The sequence below is a fragment of the Oreochromis niloticus genome, linkage group LG7 (assembly GCF_001858045.2).
Source record: "Oreochromis niloticus isolate F11D_XX linkage group LG7, O_niloticus_UMD_NMBU, whole genome shotgun sequence".
NCBI classification, from domain to species: domain Eukaryota; kingdom Metazoa; phylum Chordata; class Actinopteri; order Cichliformes; family Cichlidae; genus Oreochromis; species Oreochromis niloticus.
The window spans coordinates 48,441,424-48,465,784 of NC_031972.2; the positions used below are offsets into that span (position 1 = coordinate 48,441,424).

At 42.4% G+C, this 24,361-nt stretch overlaps 1 protein-coding gene and 1 long non-coding RNA gene across 3 annotated transcripts in view; one reads left to right on the forward strand and one right to left on the reverse strand.

Annotated features, from left to right (window-relative positions):
- Nucleotides 1–4,884: 4,884 nt before the first annotated feature.
- camk1db (calcium/calmodulin-dependent protein kinase 1Db) overlaps nt 4,885–24,361 on the forward strand; it is a 28,373-nt gene continuing 8,896 nt past the window's right edge. The window contains exons 1-5 of one of the 2 annotated variants that reach the window (XM_003443989.5): nt 4,885–5,676; nt 18,096–18,227; nt 20,379–20,453; nt 23,495–23,633; nt 24,216–24,342. In XM_003443989.5, coding sequence (XP_003444037.1) covers nt 5,582–5,676; nt 18,096–18,227; nt 20,379–20,453; nt 23,495–23,633; nt 24,216–24,342 — 568 coding nt within the window. In that variant the 5' untranslated portion in view covers nt 4,885–5,581. Of the gene's footprint in view, nt 5,677–5,699; nt 5,899–18,095; nt 18,228–20,378; nt 20,454–23,494; nt 23,634–24,215; nt 24,343–24,361 lie in introns of those variants that run through there. The other variant, XM_005450948.4, reaches the window with a different exon arrangement.
- LOC112847388 (uncharacterized) lies at nt 6,074–16,141 on the reverse strand. Its single transcript, XR_003220907.1, has 2 exons — nt 8,636–16,141; nt 6,074–7,672 (listed from the first exon to the last, which is right to left on the reverse strand). It is a non-coding gene; the product is annotated as an uncharacterized LOC112847388 (long non-coding RNA).

The window sequence follows — 24,361 nt, forward strand, 5'->3', positions numbered from 1 at the left end:
ATCCGTGCTTATTCGACTAACTTCTGGTTTAACCCTGGATTTTAATTTGTTTTTAAAAAGGCCGTTCACTTGTTACTGGGCTATGCAGCAGATATAACCTGCTCCAGATTACAGCAGGTTAGATTAGTCTTACATTAAAGATCAACAAGTATGAAATCACCACCTACTGACCAATCCGTTCTCTGGGAAATGGTGCCACCATTTGGACTGAACTGAATCTTATTTAGTGCTTTTCTACTCAAAGTGCTTTATACAACTTGCCTCATTCACCCATTCATACAAGCACTTTGTTCTATGCTTAAGTGCTTTCTGTGTAACATTCACACTCTGGTGGATGCACTGGTGAGCAACTTGGGGTAAATATCTTGCCCAAGGATACTTTGGCGTGTCAATGACCTGCTGTACCTCCTGAGCTACAGCCACACATTTGTGGAAGATGCCTCGGATCTCTGTGAGCAGGTAGGAGGGTCTACAGCAGGGGTGGGTAACTCAAGGCCTCGAGGGCCGGTGTCCTGCAGGTTTTAGATATCACCCTGGGTCAACACACCTGGATCACATGATTAGTTCTTTACCAAGCCTCTGGAGAACTTCAGGAAATGTTGAGGAGGTCATTTAGCCATTTGAATCAGCTGTGTTGGATCAAGGACACATCTAAAACTTGCAGGACACCGGCCCTCGAGGCCTGGAGTTCCCCACCCCTGGTCTACAGGGTTTATTTTTCCCTCTTTTTCCCTCCTGGTTGCAAACGCCACCAAGACTGCAGCTGGAAGGAATAAAAACTAAAACTGTCCTTATGCAGGGGGGCATGCTGGAGTGGAGCGGTGGTTAACGCTGTTACCTCGCAACAAGAAAGTCCTGAGTCTGCATGGGTTCTCACCAGGTAATGCCGCTTCCTCGCAGGGACTACAGCTCCCCTGCGACCCTGAAGTGGATAAGTGCAAGTAAACGGATGGAAGGATGAACTGTCTTTATGCACATTAACTAAACATTAAAGGGATAACACTTGTAATCTATGTGGTTCTCCAGTGTCTTACTGATAGAGCGGTGACGGTGATGTCAAATAATCCTCACAGTGTAAACACCCTGTCCTTCCTTGCTTCAAATACTGCTGCTTGTGATTGGTCAGTGTTACCCCTCTAATGAGAATGGCTTGTAATCAGATTGGGGAAATCCTGTGATTGACTTATCAAGTTTATAACCACCTTCCTGTGCCCGCGTAGCCTGACTGATGATGTTCTGGTGAGTGAAGCCAGATAACTCAAACATAATTTTGGTCTGATGAACTTGATCTGCAGGCAAGGTTTCAAATAAATTAACATTTTTTTCCTACTCTTATTTCTGTATGATGTCATTAAGAGTGATTATTACTTATGTGGTCATATTGGGCACACAGGTTCAAACCATTATGTAAAGGAGAGCAAATAAGATGAAAGCTGGCTTAAAGGGAAAAGAAGTGAAGCAGATTTTTTCAGACAGAGGTTCAACTGAGGGGCATCACCAAGGCTCAGCATGATAATGCTCAGCAACAGTAAAAATGCACAGTTGTAAATGAGTATAATAGATCCCTTTACCCTTTTACAGTTGCGTAACAATACTTCATCTTAAGATAGGATATTGTTAGAGTGGACCCAGAGTTGTAGGGTCCTGCATTCATATTTTTCTCGTATTTTTTACATGAGATTTCAATAAAGGCTGACGCACTCTTAAATGGCTGTTTTCCAGTTAAAGAAAGACATGAGATGATCGATACTTTTGGAGGCTGGATTCAAAAATCCAAAAACAAAGTGGGTGGATTTTTCTGCAGACTGAAGGAACAACACCTCTGTGTAATGCAATGAGGAAAATTAGCTTGAAGTCATGACCTTGATTTAATTAGTAGTGTTTATTCTGCTTGATTGTTCATTCAGTTAAATAAAACAACAATGTCCTCCAAAACAAGTTACACAATCGATCAGAGGAGGAATCCTTCAAATAAAATTACAGTATTCAACAGTTCAACTGAAAACAGGACACAATTTAAAGTGCTTTTCTTCCCATACAAAGTTCTCAGTGACTAAGCTCCAGCATATCTGAAAAATCTCATAATGGCAGTATATTAGGTCTGGCTATTCCAGAATAAATTCTAGGCTGGATTATTGTAAATCCATGTCATCAGGTTGTCCGAATAACTTCCTGAAAAACCTTCATTTGATCCAAAATACATCAGCAAGAGCATTAATACGAGCCATAAAATCATATTTCAAAATCCTTCTCTCTACACACAAACTCCATCAATGCCCCATCGATCTTAAAGACCTCATAGTACAATATTATCCTAACAAAAAGCCTTTTTGGGTTTCAAAACTAGAATGGGAGGCGGAGCCTTCAGCTATCAGTACCCTGTCCTGGGCACCAATCTCCCATTTTGGGTTCAGGACACAGACACCTCTAATTTTAAGCTTAAAATCACAGGATGTATTTTTTCAACATGAGAGATAAAAATAAAGTCAAATAAATACAGATCAAACCAAAACGACGGCACCTACAAGCTGACTGAAAGGATTAAATAAACCAGGATGACATAATCTGGTATTTTCATTGTGTTCAAGGTGAAAGGACGCAGGAATCTAACACAATTAATACACATTCAAATGATAATGAAACGTTTCTTTACAAGAAATCTTGATCACATACAGTAAGTGAAAGATTAAATGGTTTTGTCACACAGGCCAGAAGGGTGGCACACACTAACACACACTACCAGATAGACAGGATATGATGTAATGTGATAGAGGGCGTGACATCATTAAAGGAAGGTTTTTTTAAGCTTGTGATTTCATGCTTATAGTTAGGGCAGGATCAGTCGAGCATGAAACATCACTTAACATAGGGTCAGACTGCTGGGGGACTTCCCACAATGCCCTGAGGTGTTTTCCCCACTGTCCTCTCTTTCACTTCTGATGTCTTTATATGCAGCTTTTGCGTGTGATTAACTTTTTTCCTCCTGTAGTTTTGTTTTTTGTCTTCTTTCTCTATGCTTCACTTTTCTTTCTTCTTTTTCCTCTCACCCCCAGCTGGTCATGGGAGAAAGCTGACCCTGTCTGAGCCTGGTGCTGCTGGAAGATTTCCCTTTTTTTGTTTTCTTGTTCACAGAGGATCCTCCAGTTTCTCTCTATAACACTTTAAGATCCCCACCCTACAATGTAGAGACTCCAAAGACGACTGTTGTTGTAAACTGACATTTTGAAACTCTGTTTCTGTGTTTACTGAAGATGAAAAAAAGGGCCACAATGATCGCTGATGTGGAGCATGCTCCACTTCAAAAGCCAGAAAATGCTTGTATTTCTTTTTCAAAATCATTAATTAATGACTGAAGATCCAAGCTTTACTTAAAAAAAGGTCAGTGTTGTTTTAAAAAATATTTTTCTTTGTCTGAATTGAGGGATGGCGTTAGATGGTGCTTTATGTTGAGCCAAATGAGATCGGTTGTCTTGACAACAGGAAATGTACAACAACAGGCCAATGTCAGGCCACCTGGCAAACATTTAGACATTGATTAACCGTCAGCTGACCTTCTTTTCTTCATGTCTCGGTTCAATAGTTCTAAAAGTTGTGCCAATAGTTCCGACATTAAAGCTGTGCCGATATCAGAGACGTAACCTCGCTGTTGCCCGGGCATCCTTATTGGACTTTCTTGAATTTGAAGAATTCATCTATATTATGGTCTTATTGATTAGAACTGTTATGACTGCTGTGTTATTTTTGTGTCATTATGTGCAACTGCTGTGTTCTTTCCTCTATGAAGAGGTAGAATATGCTGAAATGTGGAGGTGCAGCTCAAACACGATTGGCTCGAGGCTGATGACCACACCTTACATAAGGAGTCAAGAAAGCCACGCTCTGTACAGAGGATCATTCACTTGTTTGCTTTCCGAATCCAGTATTTTTTGTAACATCAATTATATTTGTGTGCATGGTTGAAGGAATAAGTAGAGCTGAGATGCCTTTTGTTTTGGAAGATGGGGGGGGGGTTAAGCTTTTGGTTAGGCTAGCTCTGTTTTCGAGGCGTTTGTTATTTTGGTTTTAGCTCAGCCCTAGTTAACTACTACTTTTGTGTTTGTAAAATTGTTAATTCGTAAATACAAATCATACCGGTCCAAAGAAGGAGACACTTCTTAAACTCCTGACCTCTTGCACTGGAGTTTAATTCTTATCCTTCTGAGCCAACTAATCTAGACACTGAGCTCATTGCATTGCAGGTTATAAAGCTGATGTCGAGGGCAAAGAGGCAACACCTGTAATAGAATTTGCACGTAGATAAAAGTTAAATGGTTTAAAAATGTCTTGTGGCCGTTTGGAGCCTATCCCAGTGACCATAAGACAAGAGGCAGGGTTCACCTTGGACAGGTCACCAGCCTGTCACAGGGAGACAGACAGCCTTTCACACTCACATTCACATCTAATTGGGTAATTTAGAATCATTAATTAACATAACCCCACTAAGTGCATGTCGTTGGACTGTGGGAAGAAGCTGGAATACCCACACAAACACAGGGAGAACATGCAAAGTCCACACAGAAAGGACATTTCCTGCTTTGTAAAAGACGATCTGATTGGACTGCTATTGTACTATTGAAACAGCATAAATATTTATCTTTTCATGGGGCAGTTCTGCTCGCAGACGACTATTTCAACTTTTCCTCAACAATTAAGAATACAAACAAAGTTCTAAATTACTGATAGTAGAGACACCAACAATGGACATTATAAAAGAGTTTAGATTTTTTTTAAAGTTAAGACAAAAAAAATGGCAGAAAATCGAAAGGGGGGTAGGGGTGGAAACAAGGATCCCCTGCTGCTCATGAACCCTTATTGCTCCTAGCTACGCACCTGCCTCTAAATCCAACGCACATGTGCAACACCCAGACGCAGAAACACAGACTTGTGTTAACTGTGACAATCTATTTTTGCCGCACAGACGGACGCTGACACCGATGACTCCAGGACTTTCCAGCGGGCCGGTGATTTGCTGCAATGCGAACACTTAAATCGCTGCCTGCGCTGTCAGATAGATAGGCGGGAGCAGCAACCTCCCACTCCTCCTATTGCTATAACAACCACAGGGCGGTCGGTGTGACTCGATGGCACAGCAGCTCGGATGCGACTGCCAAGTGTCATCCTCCTGCAAGTAGCCCGTCCTCTGCTCAAAGCATCGCCGCATGAACACTGACTGAATCCCGCCCGGGGTAGGAGGAGGGGGAGAGCCTGTGTTTCCCCCGTCACAGTGATCTGAGCACTGTGGAAGCTCACGCTTGGGATCCGCTACGTCAAACAGATTAGTGAAATAACCTCTCGGAGTAGGACATACCTCCCCCCACACCCCCTTTGGGTTTGCCTGACTGCATGCAAGGGCTCAGGAGGCAAGATAGACTGTGCTGACAGAAAGCCAGGAAGCCCTTGGCGAAATAGAGAAGTGCATTACTTTTCTTTTCTTTTTTTTTTTTCCTGGGTTGGGTGAGACGACTGGTGATCCTCCGGCAGCCTCTTTCTCTCTTTCTCTGTCTCTCTCTCTCTTCTTCTCCTCCCCCCACCCCTGCGCGAAATGGCGAAAGAAAACGGCGAGTCCAGCGATGGATCTTGGAAAAAGCATGTCGATGACATCAAGAAAATCTTTGACTTCAAGGAAGTCCTTGGGACGTGAGTAACGCGATACACGCAGGCTTTGCGGGCGACGGATAAAAACAACAACAGAAAACCAACAACTTTGTGTCCACTTGTGCAAATTGGTGTCAAGACAACAATGCCACAGTGTAGCGGTTTTGGCGGAAATGAGCGCTGACTGACAGCTGTTGAATGTGTGCTGAATTAACTGGTCGACGGTGACAGGCGCAGGCAGAAACTTGCAGCCCGCTGAAAGAGGTGTTTTAAAGCCAGACCTGGAGCCTGATGAGTTTATTGTTCTGTGTGTGTGTGTGTGTGTGTGTGTGTGGGGAGAAGGGGATCTTAATCATGTGTGAAGTCAGACTCGCGTGATGCCCCCCCCCGTTATGTCACGGTTCATTCAGAAACTACTGCGGCATGTTTCTGCTTTATGTTTTTTTCCCAGGACTGACGCGTGTATCCAGAGCTTTGTTAAGGCTGACATTTATTTATCGGCACAACTGTGACAAAGACAGCAGGGGCCTCTTTTGCATTACATGATGATGATGATGAAATCGGCTCCCCTAAATTAAGGGGGCCATCTGTGAGGACTTTAGTGGGTGTTGTGCCTTGTTCTGTCGGCCTCTTGACTCTCTTCTCCAAACAGAGGGACAGATTTGAGCTGAGAAAGATCACGTCTGGGGTTTTATGGATCTGTGTCACTGTGGCAGATTCTTGTTTGTACAGTAAACTGTTGTGCTCTGGTTTCTGTGGACTTGTTTTTAGGGAAACCTCCCCTCCCCACCCCACCCTCCACTCCCCCACTCCCCTCATCTTTGGCTGAACTTACTGCCTTGCCCTTGGACCAAAGAGCAGGCGAATTCCACAGATTATTTTGGTCTGCTGTTAGTGCTGCCTGACTTCATGCCTTTCTCTTCTTTCAATAAGTCATGCAGCACAGACAGAAGAGCCCGAGTGAATGAGCGACAGGAGACAGCCAGAGCAGGTCGTGCTCACACGATCCAAGCAGCCTTGTGATAGACTGCTAGGTGCTATCACACGTTTAACAGAGTGCGGTTCTCGCTGCTCTGCTTTACCCCCCCCCCCCCCCCAGAGATGGTTTCCCCCTCCTCTTTCCTGAGAAGTAGTCATTGTGGTGGTGTTTATGTTGTTATGAGATGCTGAGGGATGGAGTCTCCCCAAGGAAACGTGTTTGTTTTCTTTAATTTAGCTGAAACTGGTGTCAAGCTGCACAGTAAAAAACAAAAAGACAGGTCTCTGGTCACTATGGTTATGTGGTTTGTTCTTCGGAGCATCGTCCCCTTGTGTAAACTTTCATTAGTCTGTATCCTATCATCATCCTCTCATTTTGGGGAAACTCTTGAGCTGCTCAGTGTGACTGCAGATCTGCTGTGCTTTCTTTTGTCTTTTTCTTTTTTTCTAGCAGCATCATAAAATTCTCTGAGATTGGTGATTCATAAAGCACACCCAACACTTCAGCTGCTGGACTAAACAGACGTTCCTACCTAGAGGCAATTCTGATTTTTCTTTTTTTCACCCCCCCTAAGGCTTTCGTTTGTGTGTGAAGAGCCTCTGAATAAGACCAGTGAATCATCGACATCATCATCATCACTGAGACTTACTGTCCACACAATGGCCAGGTTGGAGGAACACACAACCCTCCGCCCACGACCCAGCACACATCTGCGGGGCTGGTTCGTCACCACTCGGTTGTAATGGTACACACCGTACAGCGTGTACTCCTCCTGCCTGGCTGAATTCGAGTGAGGGCCATTTTTACTTGTTCCTGCGCGTCTTAATCAGGGAGTGGCTTGTTGTTGCACTCTGGGGTTCACAACAGGCCACCTGGGGCACAAAAGCCCAGCGAGCTCGCAGCTTTGGCTGGGGATTAAAATGGAAGAGGAAGTGCTGGTCGAAGGAGGGGACAGATTGTCTTCCTCTTCCTCCTTTTGCTCCACCTTTCAACTGTTGGTTCAGTTGTCGGGCTTCCAAATCGCTGTCCGAGAGGGATCATCCCTCTGGAAGTGTCCTGCTGCCAAAGAAAACATGGAAAGCTCATTTAAAAAATTACTGTGCCCTAGTTCTGATGCGGTTTTCACAAGTGTTTCCTTCTTATGTTACAATGGCAAACCTAAGAATCTGATGCATAGTAACAGTGGACTAATGGCTATCCTGCCTGTTAAAGTCCATTTTCCTGATGGTTAATCATGCATTTCATGCTTATAATGCATCTTTACATTTTAACCTTGTCACCTTTATTCTTCTAAATGCTCTGAATGTGTTATCATTCTCAATCGCACACCGCAATGATCGCACCTCCTGAGAATAAAAGAGATGAATGTTTCTTTGCAACGACTGCTCGCATTGTTTCTGAGATGCTTGGATGCCCCCTTGCAAATAAAGTTCACATCGGTGCGAACAAGACGAGAACAAAGGGACGAGATCCGAACAGTAGCTGGAGGCCAGAGCAGCTGATCAGATACTGATAGCACTTTTAGAACAGGAAGCTTGTGGCTGTGAGACTATAATGGTCTTGGCCGTTCTTCTCTCCCACCTCTTTTGTTGTTGTTGTTTTAATGAGATCTTCACCACTGAAAGGTAGTCCTCATCACTTCAGCTCTGCTTGACTTTGGCCTAATTTTAGGCCCCTAAGCTGCTTGATAGCCTGCTGGAGCAAGTTAAGTAAGCTGACGTTACCCGAGTGCAGCTTCAGACATCCCAGTGGGCGAAGAGTTGTGAGATTTTTAAGTATTTGACTGAGATATCACTAACATACTAGTGTCTGACTGTCAGAACACCATTTTCCCCATTGTGTAAACATTTTAAGTCCATTATGCAAGATTTCTTGTATAAGTGAGTCTTATGTAAGATGCAGTAAGATGACATTTCTGTAACCTGATAATTGGCTTGTAGTTAATGCCACAGAAGAGTTTGATATACATAATATGTCTGTTACATAGTTTATTATCTTTAAAGCTTAAAATTTTGAACTTACTGTTAACACACCGGCCACATTTCTCTTCAGGTTGAGTTGTGTTTGTGTCCACTTGATGAACGGAGGCTCAATATTAACCCCAGTTTAATTGTTCCGTCTCCACCAGCAGCTTCCTCCCGACTTATGAGAGAGTTGAGAATAAACCTGTTCTTTTAAAAGGAAGTCATTTTGTTAATGCTTATTAGGAGTTATTTGAGGACCCCTTTCTAAATGAATAGGGGTGAACCATAACTGTCGGAGGTCAATGGGATATAAAAACTGCATGTTTAGTAAATCTATAGGTTCTCAGTCATCCAGGTCATGGTAGTCTAAGGAGCAGGTGCTTAAACCCCAATAAGGTTTAAATACCTGGGACTCTCCAGCGTTTGGTTTTAGAACTGGAAAAAGTCTCTTGGATAAAGTCACTCCAGTCACTTTCTTTTCAGGCTCCTTAGAGCTTGCATGTTTAGTAATTGTTTTCCGTGGGGCGTCATCAGCTTCTCAGATCATTGTGCAGGAATTTTGGAGTTTTGTCCCCCTTGTCTGCTTCAGTTCATTGAGGTTTGTTGGCATTCATTTATGCACAGCTCTCTTAAAGTCCTGTCACTGCATTTCAATGGGCTTGAGATCTGGGCTTTGACTGGACCATTGCACCACCTTCCACCTCTTTTTGTTTTTAGCAATTTTTCAGCCAAGCTTTGAAAACATGGCCTCACATTTCACTTTAGAATACTTTAGGATGCAGATGAGTTCGTGGTTAACTCGGTGACTGCAACGTGCCCAGGTGCTATGAAGGAAAACCCGACATGCAGAGGGTATTTTTCCGTTACCTGGATCCACTTACCTTAACCAGCTTTGTGTGAAGCCAGTGTTATCAACTCGCTATGTTAACCCTGGTTATCCCGATCTAGGTACGAGCAAGTTCACATGAAAGGGGTGGTGCTGGCATCATCTGACCAATCACATTTATTTCTTGTGATTGGTCTCCTTTATTATAAAACAAGAGTAAAGTCTAGTGTGTGTGTGTGTGTGTGTGTGTGTGTGTGTGTGTGTGCGCGCGCACGCATGTTTAAATGTTTTGGTCTGTAAGAGTGGAAAAGAGCTTTTATATTAATAAAGTTTATTCTGTTTGCCAACTGTGGGAGAATCTGATGGATTATAATCTCGTTGGACCATTAGTTTTTATTCTTTCATTGAAAGCCCCAATGGTGTTTAATTTTCTGAGGGCAAGTCAAGAATAAATACAAAAACAGACTAAGCCCACATTTGAATTCTATCTGTAATTGATATAAAGTCCAAAGGAACAAATAGGTGCCTTAATTCATCTATTAATGCATATTGAATAGCAAGACTGTTTCCAGCCTAATGGTTAAAAAAAAAAAAAAAGTTGAAAAAGTCATGGAATAAAACAGCATCTAAGAATCTGTATTTATTACTGATGCTCATTTGGGAAACACAAAAACTTTAGACACTATTAAAAATCGATCTTGCTGCTGATTAGTGATGCTGATTTCCAGAGAAGTGATTGGTCAGTAGTCGGTGATTTTGATCTCTAATCTGAAACCTAACCTACTCCTTGAGCAGGCTAGGTTTGCAGAATAAGTTACTATGGGGGGATGCACCCTAGTAAGAAATGAACATTCTTTGTAAGTACAGAAAACCCCGGTAACTACAAAGTTACCTGCATAAGATATAATTCTGCTTCGTAGTACAGACCTCTGGTCCTGTGTTTGTAAAAGAAACCCAAATCATCACCCCTCCACCACCGTGCTTGACAGTTCATATGAGGTGTTCGTGCTGATATGCTGTGGTTTGATCTTCATTATGGGCAAAGATCTCCTGTTTGGTCTCATCTGTCCAAAGGACGTTGTTGCAGAAGTGATTGGTTCAGATGTAACTTTGCAAAGCTAACTTGTGTTACCATGTTCTTCTTAGAGAAGAAGCTTTGTCCTGACAAGCCAGACTTGTTCTGTCTTTTTGTAATCATATTGTCATGAACTTTAACATTTTACATGCTAACTGAGACCTGCAGATATTTGGCTTTTTTGCAGTTTTCTGAGCATGCACAGTCTGATTTTTGGGTGAATTTGCTGGGATGTCCACTCCAGGGAAGACTTTGTATTGTGTTAATGCACACCTTAATGCTCCAGATCAGCAAACTGCCAGAACTTCTCCTTTTATAGAGGTTCTCCCGCTTGCTGATGATCAGTTAATCAAGTGTATTTGATTATCAGCTCCTGGCTGCTACTTACCCTATCAGTTCCCGTGGAAGCAGTAATGGTGTGCCTAACACTTTCACAGGACTGCAAAGAGCACTGCACACCTGTACTTCACTAAAGCAAATCTTCTAAAACATAATTTATTCCCCTACATTTTGTGGCTCAAATGCAGTCCAAAATGCTTTCTAACTGCATCTGCTTTGAGTGTTTTCATGTGTTCTACATCCCACATTCTGAAATCGCAGTGTCAAAGTTGTCCTCACTTAGCTTCCAGTTTAGGAAAATTATCTTTTTTTTTTCTCTAAGTTTGACATTCATGAATAAACACCGATATTAAACTGAGCCGGCCTCTCACAGAGCCCCACTTGTTGGTTTTGAAGTGACTGTTGTTGCCTCTGTGCATTGATAATTCTCTGAAACAAGTTGGGTCCTTGAAAGCTGCATGAATGCCGTGAAAGTGGAAGCTAGGCAACTAGGATGATAGAGGACCTTGGTTGCTCTGCCTGAAGAAGACTGTTTACCACTTCCCACCATCACTGCTGTTCTCCATCTACACTGACTGTGCACAGACATTTCCATTTGCATCCGTGGCACCTCTGACCGCAGTGAATGCCTGCACAGCCATGTTGTGTTATCCAGTGTACTCGGAGAGTTGGAAGGATACAAAGCTGCCCTGTATCAGAGCACAGGAAATGTAATTGCACTTATTAAAATAATTCAGCCGCTATCTGACAGACTGATCTGTGGTTTCAGACAAGATTATCTTGTGCTCTTGGGAAAAATTTGGCAGAAACCTTTTTTTTCAGCTCTTTGTGGGCACCAGTAGCTCTTAACAGCCTGTAAACTGACCATCGCTCTCTTTTTCATCAGCAGTCCAGTGACCTCAAATTGCACATTACTGGAAAGTAGCCTGAGGTCCACAGGGTATTAGAATAATGGCTCCCAGCTCCAGTTGTAGGGACCTTAACAGCTGCTGGATTTCACTGGATGTATTAGTCGAGTTCATTTAACAGGCAGAAAGCCATTTTTGGCAGGTTGGAGAGGAATCCCCCTCCTGCCTCCCCACAGGGAATGTTTCATTTATTCTTCTGCAAACTGGCATTTCTTAAACCAAAACCCAAATTTAAAATATTCAGCCTACTCTACTACAGACAATATTTGCAATTTTTTTTCTATTACTAAAATGCTAAATCTCTTCATTCAGTAAGTGGCAAACTCTTCTGTCAGTTGATTCAGCCAGATTCGTTTTTGTTGAAAAACTGTTAATTTCTAGTTTATTCACAGGTCGACTTGCCAATTGTGGTAATCTATGGTAAAAGCTAGTTGGGTTCCACAGTGGTGGACGTCGGCCTTCAGACAACCCTCGTGAACTCTGTTTCTGACACCAGTGGCCTGCTGGAGGTCATTTTGTAGTTCTCTGGCAGTTCTGATCCAGTTTCTCTTTCCATAATGGAGCAAATACCGTTCCTGGTGATGGGTTAAGTACCTTCGGCCCTGTTCAGCTCTCCTTGAGTAACTACCCCTCCTGGACTCTCCTCCATACTCTTGAGACTGTGCTGGGAGACACAGCAGACCTTCTGGCAATGGCACATTTGATATGCCATGTTGGTGGAGCTGAACTACCTATTAACACCAAAGCAGCTGAAACTGATTAACAAACCCCTCTGCTTAACTGACCAGATCAGTCCCAGAAGTTTGAAGTTTTAAAGGGACTGGATATATTTTGCAAGCTCACAGGTGCAGCTTACGCTCCATTAGCAGCACCAACCTCCATCAGATGAGTCCTACAGCTGCTGACGAGACTTGGACAACAGTCAGATGTCATCAAAATTTATCTTATTTCAGGTCATGCCACAGCAATCCCATATTGGTTAACATCAGGGCAATGATGCTGAATCTTTGTCTTTTTCTTTTGACCGTCCAGTGGTTTGCTTCAGGTCACTATGTCACATCCGCATCTGCCAACCTCTCCTCACATCACACTTTCCTCTAAAATTTCTTGCTTTTTCATTGTTCCCTCAACTAAACTTCAAACATAGTGTGCCACATTCAGCTTCTAACTCACCTTGCCTGCGGAACATCCCAGAAGTTTGGTGGAACATTCATGTCCTTGCATTAACATCATTTCTATTCAGAATTTTATTTTTCCCCCTAATAATGAGATTTTTAACAAGTTGTAGAGATTTCTGCAGGTGCTTAGCTGTTACTTCGGGTTCTTTATCACCTCGTTCAGGATTACACGTTGTTCTCTTGGCGTGAGCTTTGCAGGACACCCACTCCTAGGGAGAGGAGTAACACTCCTGAATTTCCATTGTGGACACTTTGCCTTATTGTGGACTGATGAACAATTTAGGCTTTAGAAATTCTTGTGTACTGTGTTCATTCTCTATAATGCATTTTCTAAGGTCCTGTGAAAGTTTGTGTGCTCAAAGCCTGACTCATCTTTGTGGAGAAGCATAATCACCAGACTTTCTATGGTTTCATTTATCGCTGAAGGGCACTACTTTATGTGTTCCACATAGACAATAAAAGTATAGTTATTTGCATGATTTGCATAATTGAGCCTCTGGTACTCATTGAGCCACAACTGGGTGATTTGACTTTTACCTGGATTTTCTTTTTTCTTCTGCCGATCCTTGCGGAGGCCAAAGTTTGGTCATATTTTGGGGGTTGATAATGAGAGGAATGGTGTCTACAGCAGGAAGTAGAAAGCTGCATTCTTTTCACAATTTTCTAGTCATTATAGTTTAAAAAATTCAGACTGAGGAGCAAAATACCCAGCTGAGCAGATGATTGTGTGAAGCCTGATTAAAAATAGTCTTTTGTGTAACTGCACAGTGATGATAGCAGATTTTGAGGGATCGTGGCTGAAAATTTGTAAAATTACATGTGAAAATAAGCCACCATCGTAGCGGTTTAGCCTTCTGTGAGAAAATGTTGTATCCTACAAGCCTGACTTTAGATTTCAGTTTCCAACCTTAATGAGGGAGCCCACAAGGTTTCCCTGAACTGATTTCGAACTCGGCTCAGGTTTCATCATCGCTTCTGTGTCTGATTTAAAGGTGTCGCCTCACTTTTCAGGAGTGACTTTAGGTATTACCCTACCTGGATTATAGACTTCCGACTCTTCCATCCCATATGTTGCATAACTGCCCGCTCTAATGCATCTTACACAAGATGAATCAGCGTGATTACCCCGCAGTAACACAATGCAGGCACCGTCTGTGAATATCAGTAAGCAAGGCTCGGTTGTCAAAGCCCGCCACCTCCTCCATGAAAGTACTTCCTCCGTCAAAATTGCCCCGCATTTTCATAATCGCCAAGAACAACCAGCTGAGGTCGTGGCCTAAAATTGTTTTTTTTTTTCTTCTAGATGAGAGATAGGAGGCTCGCTTTGCATCTGCAGCATCAGCCTCTGGTTTCATACAGAGAGCAGCCCACATTTCGCATTAGTCAGCCAGTTTGAGTTGGATATCTGCACATGGTGGTGTTGTGTGACTGCAGACTGTCACACACAGCTCGTTCTGTCATCCAAGAGCGGCGAAACGGGGAGCTCTGTGGCTCTGGGAGGAACTTAAAATTCAGACATTATTCAGCCAAGTGAGTCAGTGTGCTGACTTGATTGTGCAGTCTTTGACACTGGGTCAGGAACAGTTTGCAGGCATACAGTCATTTTCATTGTGCGTAACAGATTGAGATAAGCTTCAATAAGGGGCCCAATTTTGATGGCTCTTTCTCTCATCACTTAGTGCTGCTCCCAAATGGCTGTTTAGTTAAGTTGCACTTTCGCTAATGATTATTGTCACTCCTCAGTTAATTATGCAGTGTATAAAATACTAAACTAATTCCACTTGCTAGATTGGAATAGGTAAATTCTCGAATCTGAAACATGGAGCATGAAAATATTCAGCACTTTTGCTTTAATAGTTTTTTACTTAGCAAACTTATTTTTTGTCTGATCATTTTAATTCTTGCATAACTGCATCCATGTGTATGCATGTGCACATGGAGTGTGTGGGCAGCAGCATCGCCATATGCATGCTTCTAGCAGAGATCACACGTATTATTTCCTGTGAATCATGAACTAATAGAATTAATTGAGTCAGAGCTTGCAGCAGAGTTTGTCATGCTTCATGCATTGACATTGTAAGTTGTCATTCACAGGAAGTGATGTTGCTGCCTGTCAGTCTAGTGAGCAAGGGGGACCGAAAACGTGTTATACACCCTTAACCATGCTCTCTCAGTGAGTTCACAGGCTTCCTGTGGTTTTCTTCATTGTGTTTCCTTTGCTGCAGAAAGCAGAACACATGCTCTGAAAAACCACGCTCGAGAGTTGCTTGTGAGGCGGCGCGTGCTGATGGCGGAGGAATTTTGCACTTCGAATGTCCGCACAGCTGTGGAAATTGGTGGCGTGTGCTGAATAAGAATGACGCCCGTTGCCTTAATGGCAGCAGCAGCTGTGGTGGGAAGATAGTGCTGTAACAGGCCAGCAAGTAGTGCACCAACTCACTCACCTGCACAAGCCCTTGAATTTGCATATGGTCCCACATCATATGTCAGAATGAGGTCAAGTCAGAAGGGCGCACGCTTCCAGCCTTCACCGTTCTGTTTGCGGTGAGTGCGCTCCACCTCATCACACCTGGAGCATGGCTTTGCAACCAAGTAGTGCGCGTTTGCCGGCACAGGCCTCTGTTTGTGTACCGCGATACTGACTGACCCTCCCCCCTCTGTGAGAGGGAAGTGTGGGGGATTAGCGTGGATTTGATGGCCATGGTGGGACTTACTGCAGCCAGTGGCGCTGAGTTTACAGCCTGTTGGGAGGAGGTGATTACACTATGAAAACATAATGGAGCCTTTGATGTTAGTCGCACTGGGTTTAAGAGGAACACTGTGGATCATCACTTTTTGTATATCCACACATAGACTTTGATCCAGTAATGTGCACCTTTTTAGAAAAATTTTGTTCCAACAAAGAGATTTGATTTTAAAAAACTATTTACCCCCCCCCCCCCAAAAAAAAAAACCCCAAACAAAAGTGTAAATAAATGAAGGGCATTTTCCTTCTTTTCCAATGAGCTGCCGTTATTGATCACATAATTCCCAATTAGTAGCGTGAATCTATTGAAACAAGTTTCCAGAAGCCGTATTATAGTTTGACAACAGTTAAAGTAACTTCACCTTTTAAATGGAAAATGGACTGATTCTTATATAGCGGTTTTCTACTCTCCCGGAGTACTCAAAGCGCTCTATACAACATGCCTCATTCACCCAATCACACAAGCACTTCTAAACTCAAGTGCAACTAATAAGCATTCACACTCCGATGCGGAAGGCAATTTGGGGTTAGTATCTTGCCCAAGGATATTTGGCATGCAGACTGGAGGAGCCAGGAATCGAACCACCAACCTTCCAATCAGTAGCTGATCTGCTCTACCACCTGAGCCACAGCCACCCCAACTTTTTTTTAACTTGTCAGTATTGTCACCTAATAAAACTGAAAAAATCTTTTCTTGGGTTGAGGTATTTAACCAGCTACTTACATCCCTGGTTTTCCACAATGTACCCGCTTCAGTAATTTCCATCCATCGTTTTCTCTTCCCGTCACATGGAGTGCAACTTCTAATGCCTGAATTATGCTTGAGTGGGAAATCTAAACCACTTCAGCGTGCTGTGTCCACATAACCCGATGTGCAGTTACTTTTCTTGAGAGGTGCACATCACGTTATGTGGACGGTTATGGTGTTGGGTTGAAAGGAGTTTAACCCTACTGCCTATCCCCTATGATCTATGCACGAGACTTCCAAGCTCATGCATACGTTCCTGCAGAAGTCTAAATTAAGCATTAGTGATCCAGTGATCCTCGATAGAAACATTTATTTCCTTTCCTTTCTTTCTGTGAAGCATTTTTTGTTTCCATCTTTAGCTGGAACTGTTTTCTTGCATATTTTGAAACATACTATGCTTTGTTGGAGGTTGCTGAAGCAGCTGTGACAACAATTTAGTACTTTAAGAACTAACTGTCGTCAGGCGGACACGGACTCTCCATCTCAGACATGCCCGGGCTTGTTTCGTTATTACCTGCACGAGGGATCGTAGATGGATTTTGTTGCTATGGCAGTGATATCAGAAAATGACATTTTTATATCATGTAAAAAACTTGGTATTGTTGCGGACAACATGATGTGGCACCGCCCATACAGGCCATGGTACTTTTGTAGCAGTCATCTATCATTCAGATGCCTCTCCAGAAAGGAGCTCGTCCTGCTGGTCGCACAGACTCCAGTTCCTTTATCTTGAATTGCAGCTGGTGTCTGTAATCTTTACTGTGCTCTGGATCTGCTGCCAGAAGCTGCTGCTGGTGAAGACCCGTTCTCACCAACAGATAAACCGACCAATACTCTAACATTACAATAAGAACAACATGTAAAAGCATGTAGAAACCGGAAAAATGGATAATATAGATATACTTGCAAGAGGAAGCCCTAATGTCTGCTGCTTCAGATGTAAAAGGAAGACACAGAAAGTAACATAAATATTTCAAACTATTTTGGGCTTAAATGTGATGGTTGGTTTTGCAACTTGAGTAAAAGAACTCAGTAATTTTGTCATAAGGAGTCTTCTTATAATAATTACATGATATATTATAGCACCACCGTTTTGAATAATAATTCCTCTGTGTTATCTTTTAATCCTAATGAAAGACATCAGAGTTGTAAGACTGTGTGCTAATCAATAATCTGCCTTTTAGATCATAAGAAGCCCAGCTCACGTGACCCAGTAAATCTTTAAGAGCTTGACATCAAGCCATCCTGAAGGTGTGCAATGAAAACAAGGAAAAAAAGTCACCACGCTTCCTGCTCAGCAAGCTTTATTATCTATGTGGTATCATGGCAACAGATACAGATTGCTTGAGCAAATATTCCCCTAATTTGGTATTTGTTTTTAAAGGCGCTCACGTATGGAAGCAGATGGCAGAGGAAGACACGCTATCTGCCATCCTAAATGGGTGTTTTTTAGAGGTTTTAAAAGTGTTTGCTGTGCTTTTGGCTGCGCGCAAGCGTCAAGCGTACGCCAGCACAGAAGGCTGCTGGCCATAGTCGGGGACTTGGCCAGTTCTCAGTAAATATTCCCAATATGCTGTTTGTGTACTCTGGCCTGTGTGCCTCTGAGTGCCCCCTATCTACTCACTGATGATGTGTCAATATTGTCTGAGCGCATATAAAGCAGGACTCTTTCTCTTTTTCTGTCTTGCTTTCTTCCAGCGGTGCGTTTTCTGAAGTGGTGATGGCTCGGGAGAAGGCTACGGGGAAGATGGTTGCAATCAAGTGTATCCCGAAAAAAGCGCTCAAGGGGAAGGAGACGAGCATTGAAAATGAAATTGCCGTCCTAAGGAAGTAGGTACCACACATAGGCTGCATGTAAAAGTGCCAGAAGTGGCCGTATTTGGATGATGGGCTGCCCTAGTTATCAGCTAATGCTTCCAAGCTCGTGAGAAGACTGCACATCGCACAGATACAGAGACCTGCAAATCTGGCTAAGAACCTGACTCATAAACTAGAATTTCATGCACCAGAACTGGAGCACAGACCTCAGGACAGTGCAATCACTGAGACTGTATAAAAAACACAGGAGACTTGGGTTCAGGGTTGGGAGCAGAGCGTATACAGATGACGAACAGCTAGCTATGACAGGAGGGACATTCGACTCAAGACACTTTTCTATTCCTCAAAGCTGAAAAATACACTTCCATTCAGACATGCTAAACATAATTACAACCATACACGCTCAGTGCACTCACAAAGAAATGTAGCCACAATTATAAAAGTGCAAAAATATCTTCTAGATTGCAGAGACAAAGCAAGGGGCGAACAGGAGAGGTGCAGAAGTGACTTAATGAGCTCACCACACTAGAACAGCTGACTGTGAGTGCAGGACATCCTCGACACATTTCATTTGTTTTGCAATTTTCAGTGGTTTAAAAGTAGCTGCAGAAGCTGGAGCTGCACAGGCCCATCGGCTCACTCATGCTTGTTACCATGATTGCTGCAGATTGCTACTACTAACCAAATAATTAAATTAAACTTGCACTGCAGTAACTTATCAGGAGATGGGTGTTTAAGTTTTTCATTATTACCAAACTGTATTGATTAGTGTAAGCATACTAATAGAATTCAGCTGAATGAACAGTAGGGGTAGTAGTAACGATCTTGCTCTGTCCCCATAAAAATCTCAGCTAGAGCCACCTCGCGCTAATGCCATCAAGTTTTAAAAAAAAGATGGTGTTCATAAAATGCTAAGCAGTCACCAGTGGGTAATTTCATCATGGCCATCTTTTATATACAGTCTATGCTTACAATTCACACACACAAAAATATTTGACAGATGGTGCCCTTAAAAAAAACAAAAAACTTTTATCTCAAGCTAACATTGCTGAACTCCAAGTCAGTGAAGCCTGGCAGAATCTCTGTTAAACTGTTTTTATTGTGCCATGTTTATCTCTGATTTAAAGTTTGGCTTTTTAACTTCACTGAATGATGAAGCGAACCTCAAGTGGCCTTTCGAGGAACTTTGTTGACCCAGCTGCAGGGTTGTTTAGCTAGGTTTGTGTCATCCTCTGGGGAAACTTGTTTCTCTCTCTCTGTAACCCTGAGCTGGTTTATTTAGTCTCTGTTTATTTAACAGTCATTGTCAGGCTTAAGTGACTTCCTCACCTAATCCCATCTATCGATTTATTTTGCGTGTACACACATAGACACACACGCACACACACTAACACACCTACAGGGTATGATAGGATTGCTCTGACACCAGGTGACACTCCATCCTCCTCCAGGGCCTGATGGGTAATTGCAGCAAGAAGCTCAGTTATCACTCACTCTTGAAGTGAGTGCCTGGTTACAGTTGCTATCCTTTGACTTCCTCTCTTTTTTTCCCTCCTCCCTGTCATGGTAACGCATCCATTTTCCTCCCCGTCCTCTTACCCTTTTACTCGTCTGTGTTAGTCTAACAGGCCTCAAACCGAAACCTCATTTTCATTCTGGACTTTGAAAAGGAGAGAAGTTGTGAAGATTGTTTGGTCCTTTGAGACTCTCCCCGCCTCCTCTTTTTCCACCCCCACACTGGCCCTTCTGAAGATGCTCTGTCATCTGTGTATCACCTTGCCTTTGCACACTTGTTTTTCTATCTTGGTTACCTGGACACAGGCTCTCCCAGCGTCTGTGTTATTTTCTTCAGGTGCTCCCGCTAACAGGGGTTGCCGTTCATGAGTCATCGCTCCGTGTCATCTAAGAATCCCCCCACTCTCTGCCATTTACAAAAAGGTTTTTTATTTCCCCCACCCTGTATGAACAATACATTACACTAGGTTCATTTTTTTTGTAACAGTGGACGTGCACACATTCTATAATGGAAAGCAAAATGGGCTTTCAGTCGACAGGGCATCATTTTAACCAAAGAGAAGTCTAATTAGACCTCATTCGTAGCCTGTGCTGAAATGAACAGAAGCTGACAGCAAGCAAAGTGAATTTTCTTCTCTCCCTCTGCAGGATAAAGCATGAGAATATAGTGGCTCTGGAGGACATCTACGAGAGCTCAAACCACCTGTACCTCATAATGCAGCTGTAAGTACATCAAGCCACCACTTTGTTTAGGTCAGCTCTTTGCTTCCCATTTGGCTTGTCATTTTGATAATGTGGTTTTTTGTTGCTTTGTTTTTTTGCTTGAGTAAGTGTCTTTAATATCCTTGAGACATCTATGCTGAAGTAAATGCAGCAATGCTTTAAAGAGACAGGAGTCCATTTTTAAGAGTAGTGCAATTAAAAAAAAAATCTAACAAGTATGTTTCTATGCAGTGCTTTAGGTCACATTTGTGTTTCTTGCTGAGATAATAATCAGTATATTGTTGACATTCCCTTGTGTGTTCAGTAAACATGAAGCTGAGCCCACGAGTTATCTTGGCTTGGCATAAAGACTGGAAACACTTGGGAGCAGCTAGCTTGGCTTAGCTTTAGAGGTAAAAAAAAAAAAAAGCACGAGCTTTTACAAAGATAAGGAGCTACATGCTTATAATGGACACTACTGAATTTCATTTTTAAGAAAGAAACAAATATCACAGATAATATGATAGATGTGCATAGATCCACAAGCTGTATATTAAAGATGGATGTAACCACAGTGACAGCTGATCTGCTGGTTAGTGAAGTGCCTTTTTCAGACCTTGTGCTGAGGATTGACCTTGTTGCCATATTAGTGTTTTTGAAATTGGATGGTGGCTATAGACTGTATATAAAAGATGGAAATAGTCACTGTTTTGTAACATCAGCATTGCCATATGGGATACTTGCGTGCTATTGATTTATTTATTTTGGAGCTAAAAGATACGATATTTGAATGAGAGGGCAGAGTTATCATGTAAGGCAGGGGTCTCCAACTCCAGGCCTCATTGGCCGGTGTCCTGCAGGTTTTAGATATCAACCTGGGTCAACACACCGGAATCAAATGATTATTGCATTAACAGGCCTCTGGAGAACTTCAGGACATGTTGAGGAGGTCATTTAGCCATTTAAATCAGCTGTGTTGGATCAAGGACACCTCTAAAACCTGCAGGACACCACCGGCCCTTGAGGCCTGGAGTTGGACACCCCTGATGTAAGGGAAGCAAGTTTGGTGGGTGCATCTCACAGCGGGAGATACTTGCTAACGAATGCTAAGTAGTGGACCGATAAGTTATTACTGTTTTATTCACCAAAACTTTTGGATCCAGCCTCAAGTGAAGTTTTGGGCATTTTTGCAGTAGCTTCTATAACAAACGAGGGATAGCTCATGCTTACATTGTAGCACAGCCTGCTATATTGTCCTCTTTGTCTCTAACAGGGACAGTAATTTTCAAAATGAACAAGTAAAACTAGCTACCGAGACACCAGACTCACCAGGAAAAGGTTTATTGGGGCCGTAGATCAAATGAACAGTAGGCTTATTTTCTCATAGACTTCTCTTTCCAACCAGAGAAGTCGTAAACTGCTAGCCTCCTCAAAAAAATGCAGGTTTAAGACACTTCTGCCATTAGCGTCACTTCTCAGACCTTTAAGCTGCACTTTTTTATCAGGCAACCACGTTGTTATCATGAATGAATGACTTAATAAGATTTATCGTGTTTATTGTCGAGTACGGCTGTTTCCACAGCTGTTTAAGCTCACTGTGCAGCTAAGAATCACGTTCGGGGGACAGACGAGAGGATGCTATCAATCTTCTTATCCAATTGTCTACAAGAAAGATGATCAATATATCCTTATAGCAACAATGAGGAGCACGTGCATAGCTGTGGGGTGAAATTGTGGAATAAAATGAAGGAGGATTTGAAAAAATGCACAGATATAAATGACTTTATGGTGGTTTTTATATCATTTTTTAAAGGGAGAGGCAGGGTGTTAAATATTAATATGCTTGTGCTATAATTGAAATTGATTATATTGACATATTATAAAATATACATGTTATATTATCATACATATCATAAAATGGGACTGTGTGTTAGATAAGATAAGCTAGATAGGGGTGAGAAGCCTGCTGGTTTTTTTTGTTTTTTTTTAAAGCAAATATCTTTCAAATATTTTTCACTTGGTGTTTGTGACGGGCGGCACGCTGCAGAAATTCTTCTTTGCCATTATGCCATTTTCCTGCAAACTGCATATGTCTTCATGATTTCTGACGCCTTTTCCCCTCCCCGGATAATTTCACAGCATTTGTGAGTGATGCACCAGCAATTTAGCCATCCATTACCCGGCCTCTTTGTATCTCTCGAAGGTGCTTAGTGTTTCCAAAGTCTCACTTACGTAAATCTTATTGGTAGCAGTTTATGAAAGCACATATTCTTAACTTAATATGAGTCAGTTTTTTTGGTGGGGGTTTTGCCTTTTGTAGCTGCAGTTTGAAGTCATTGAGAATAGCTGGTTCATCAGTTTCAAACAATACTAAAAGACTGCTGGATAATGAGTCATCATAGATGCAAATAAAAAAGAAGGTATTTTAAAGCTTTAGCAATATTTCATAGCCTCAAATTAGATCATTTCATACAGATGAAGCAAACAAGAAGACACCTAATTTTAGCTTCCTTTCCTTCCTTCTTACAGGTTGTTGTGTTTTTATAAGATGTTTATTTTAATCAAATAAAAAAACTAGTACACTGAGAAGTGAATAAAAGCTAAACAAATTTAAACTGCAGGCATAAATTGGATTATACAAGAAGTGACTAAACTATAGCAATGCATGCAATGAGCTTCAGTAGAGATTTAGAGGAAATCCCTGAGGTGAACTTCAACAGGAAGGCTGTTTGAGCGATCCGGAGTGTTGGTTTGGAGATTTTCTTGCAGGCTGAGTGCAGGTACAAATAAGTAAAGAAGCTCACACTTTTCCTGTGCAAGGGCCCTTTCATTCACTGCTGCATGTAAGGCGTGCAGCAGCTTCAAGGGGAAAATGCAAGCAGGCAAGAATTTGTGGTGTTAAAATGAAATCGATCAAATTAGAAAGAGCAAACGGGTGATACATAAAATGAAAAACAGTAACGCGTTTAATCTTTCTTTGCCCTACGCCTGCTTTTTGTAAAGCACTGCAAATACAGTTTTATGTAACCTTTCCCTCTGCTGTTGTGTGCGTGGACTGACAGGGTGTCTGGAGGCGAGCTGTTTGACCGCATTGTAGAAAAGGGCTTCTACACAGAGATGGATGCCAGTCGGCTCATTCGGCAAGTTTTGGACGCAGTCAACTATTTGCACTCCATGGGCATAGTACACAGAGATCTAAAGGTACTGCGGTATTTGATATTCATAGTCAAACTTCTTTTTTTGTTGTTGTTGTTGTCGCTGATGAGCTGGCTGCACTTTTAGTGCTTTACCAGGAAACCTCTTCAGTCACCCTGTAAGGGGGAAATCCCCGCTGTTCAACCTGTGTGAGTGCTATTATATTCAGCACTCATGACCCGCAAAGGTTAAATGTCAGGGATTTTCCTTTTCTGAAAAACCGTCAGAGCTTCCTGGATGTCACATTTTGCCTGACATCTTAATGTCTTGGTGACTAACATCAGTCTAATCAGAAGAATATGATTATCAACTCGTGGCTGCCTTCCACCAACCGCTCAAGTTAACGTTTACATCCATTTGTGTCCAGACTTGACCTTTTAGATGTAAAATGTTGAGGGTTTATGATTTAATCCTATTAGACACCGTGTAAAGTTGTTAAAATTAGCTTAAGTAATGTCTTTCGTAGCAAAATGTAGACCGAGAACTGCAACAGCTGCTGCCAGCGCGCACATGACATGACTTCTAACTAAACACAGACAGGCATGCAAATGCATACGTTTTAGCTTTTCTGTTCTTTTCTGTTTTCAGCCTGAGAACTTGCTGTATTTCAGTCCTCACGACGATTCAAAGATCATGATCAGTGACTTTGGCCTGTCAAAGATGGAGGGAACAGGTGGCGTGATGGCCACCGCCTGTGGGACGCCAGGATACGTCGGTGAGGATGCCCTCTGACG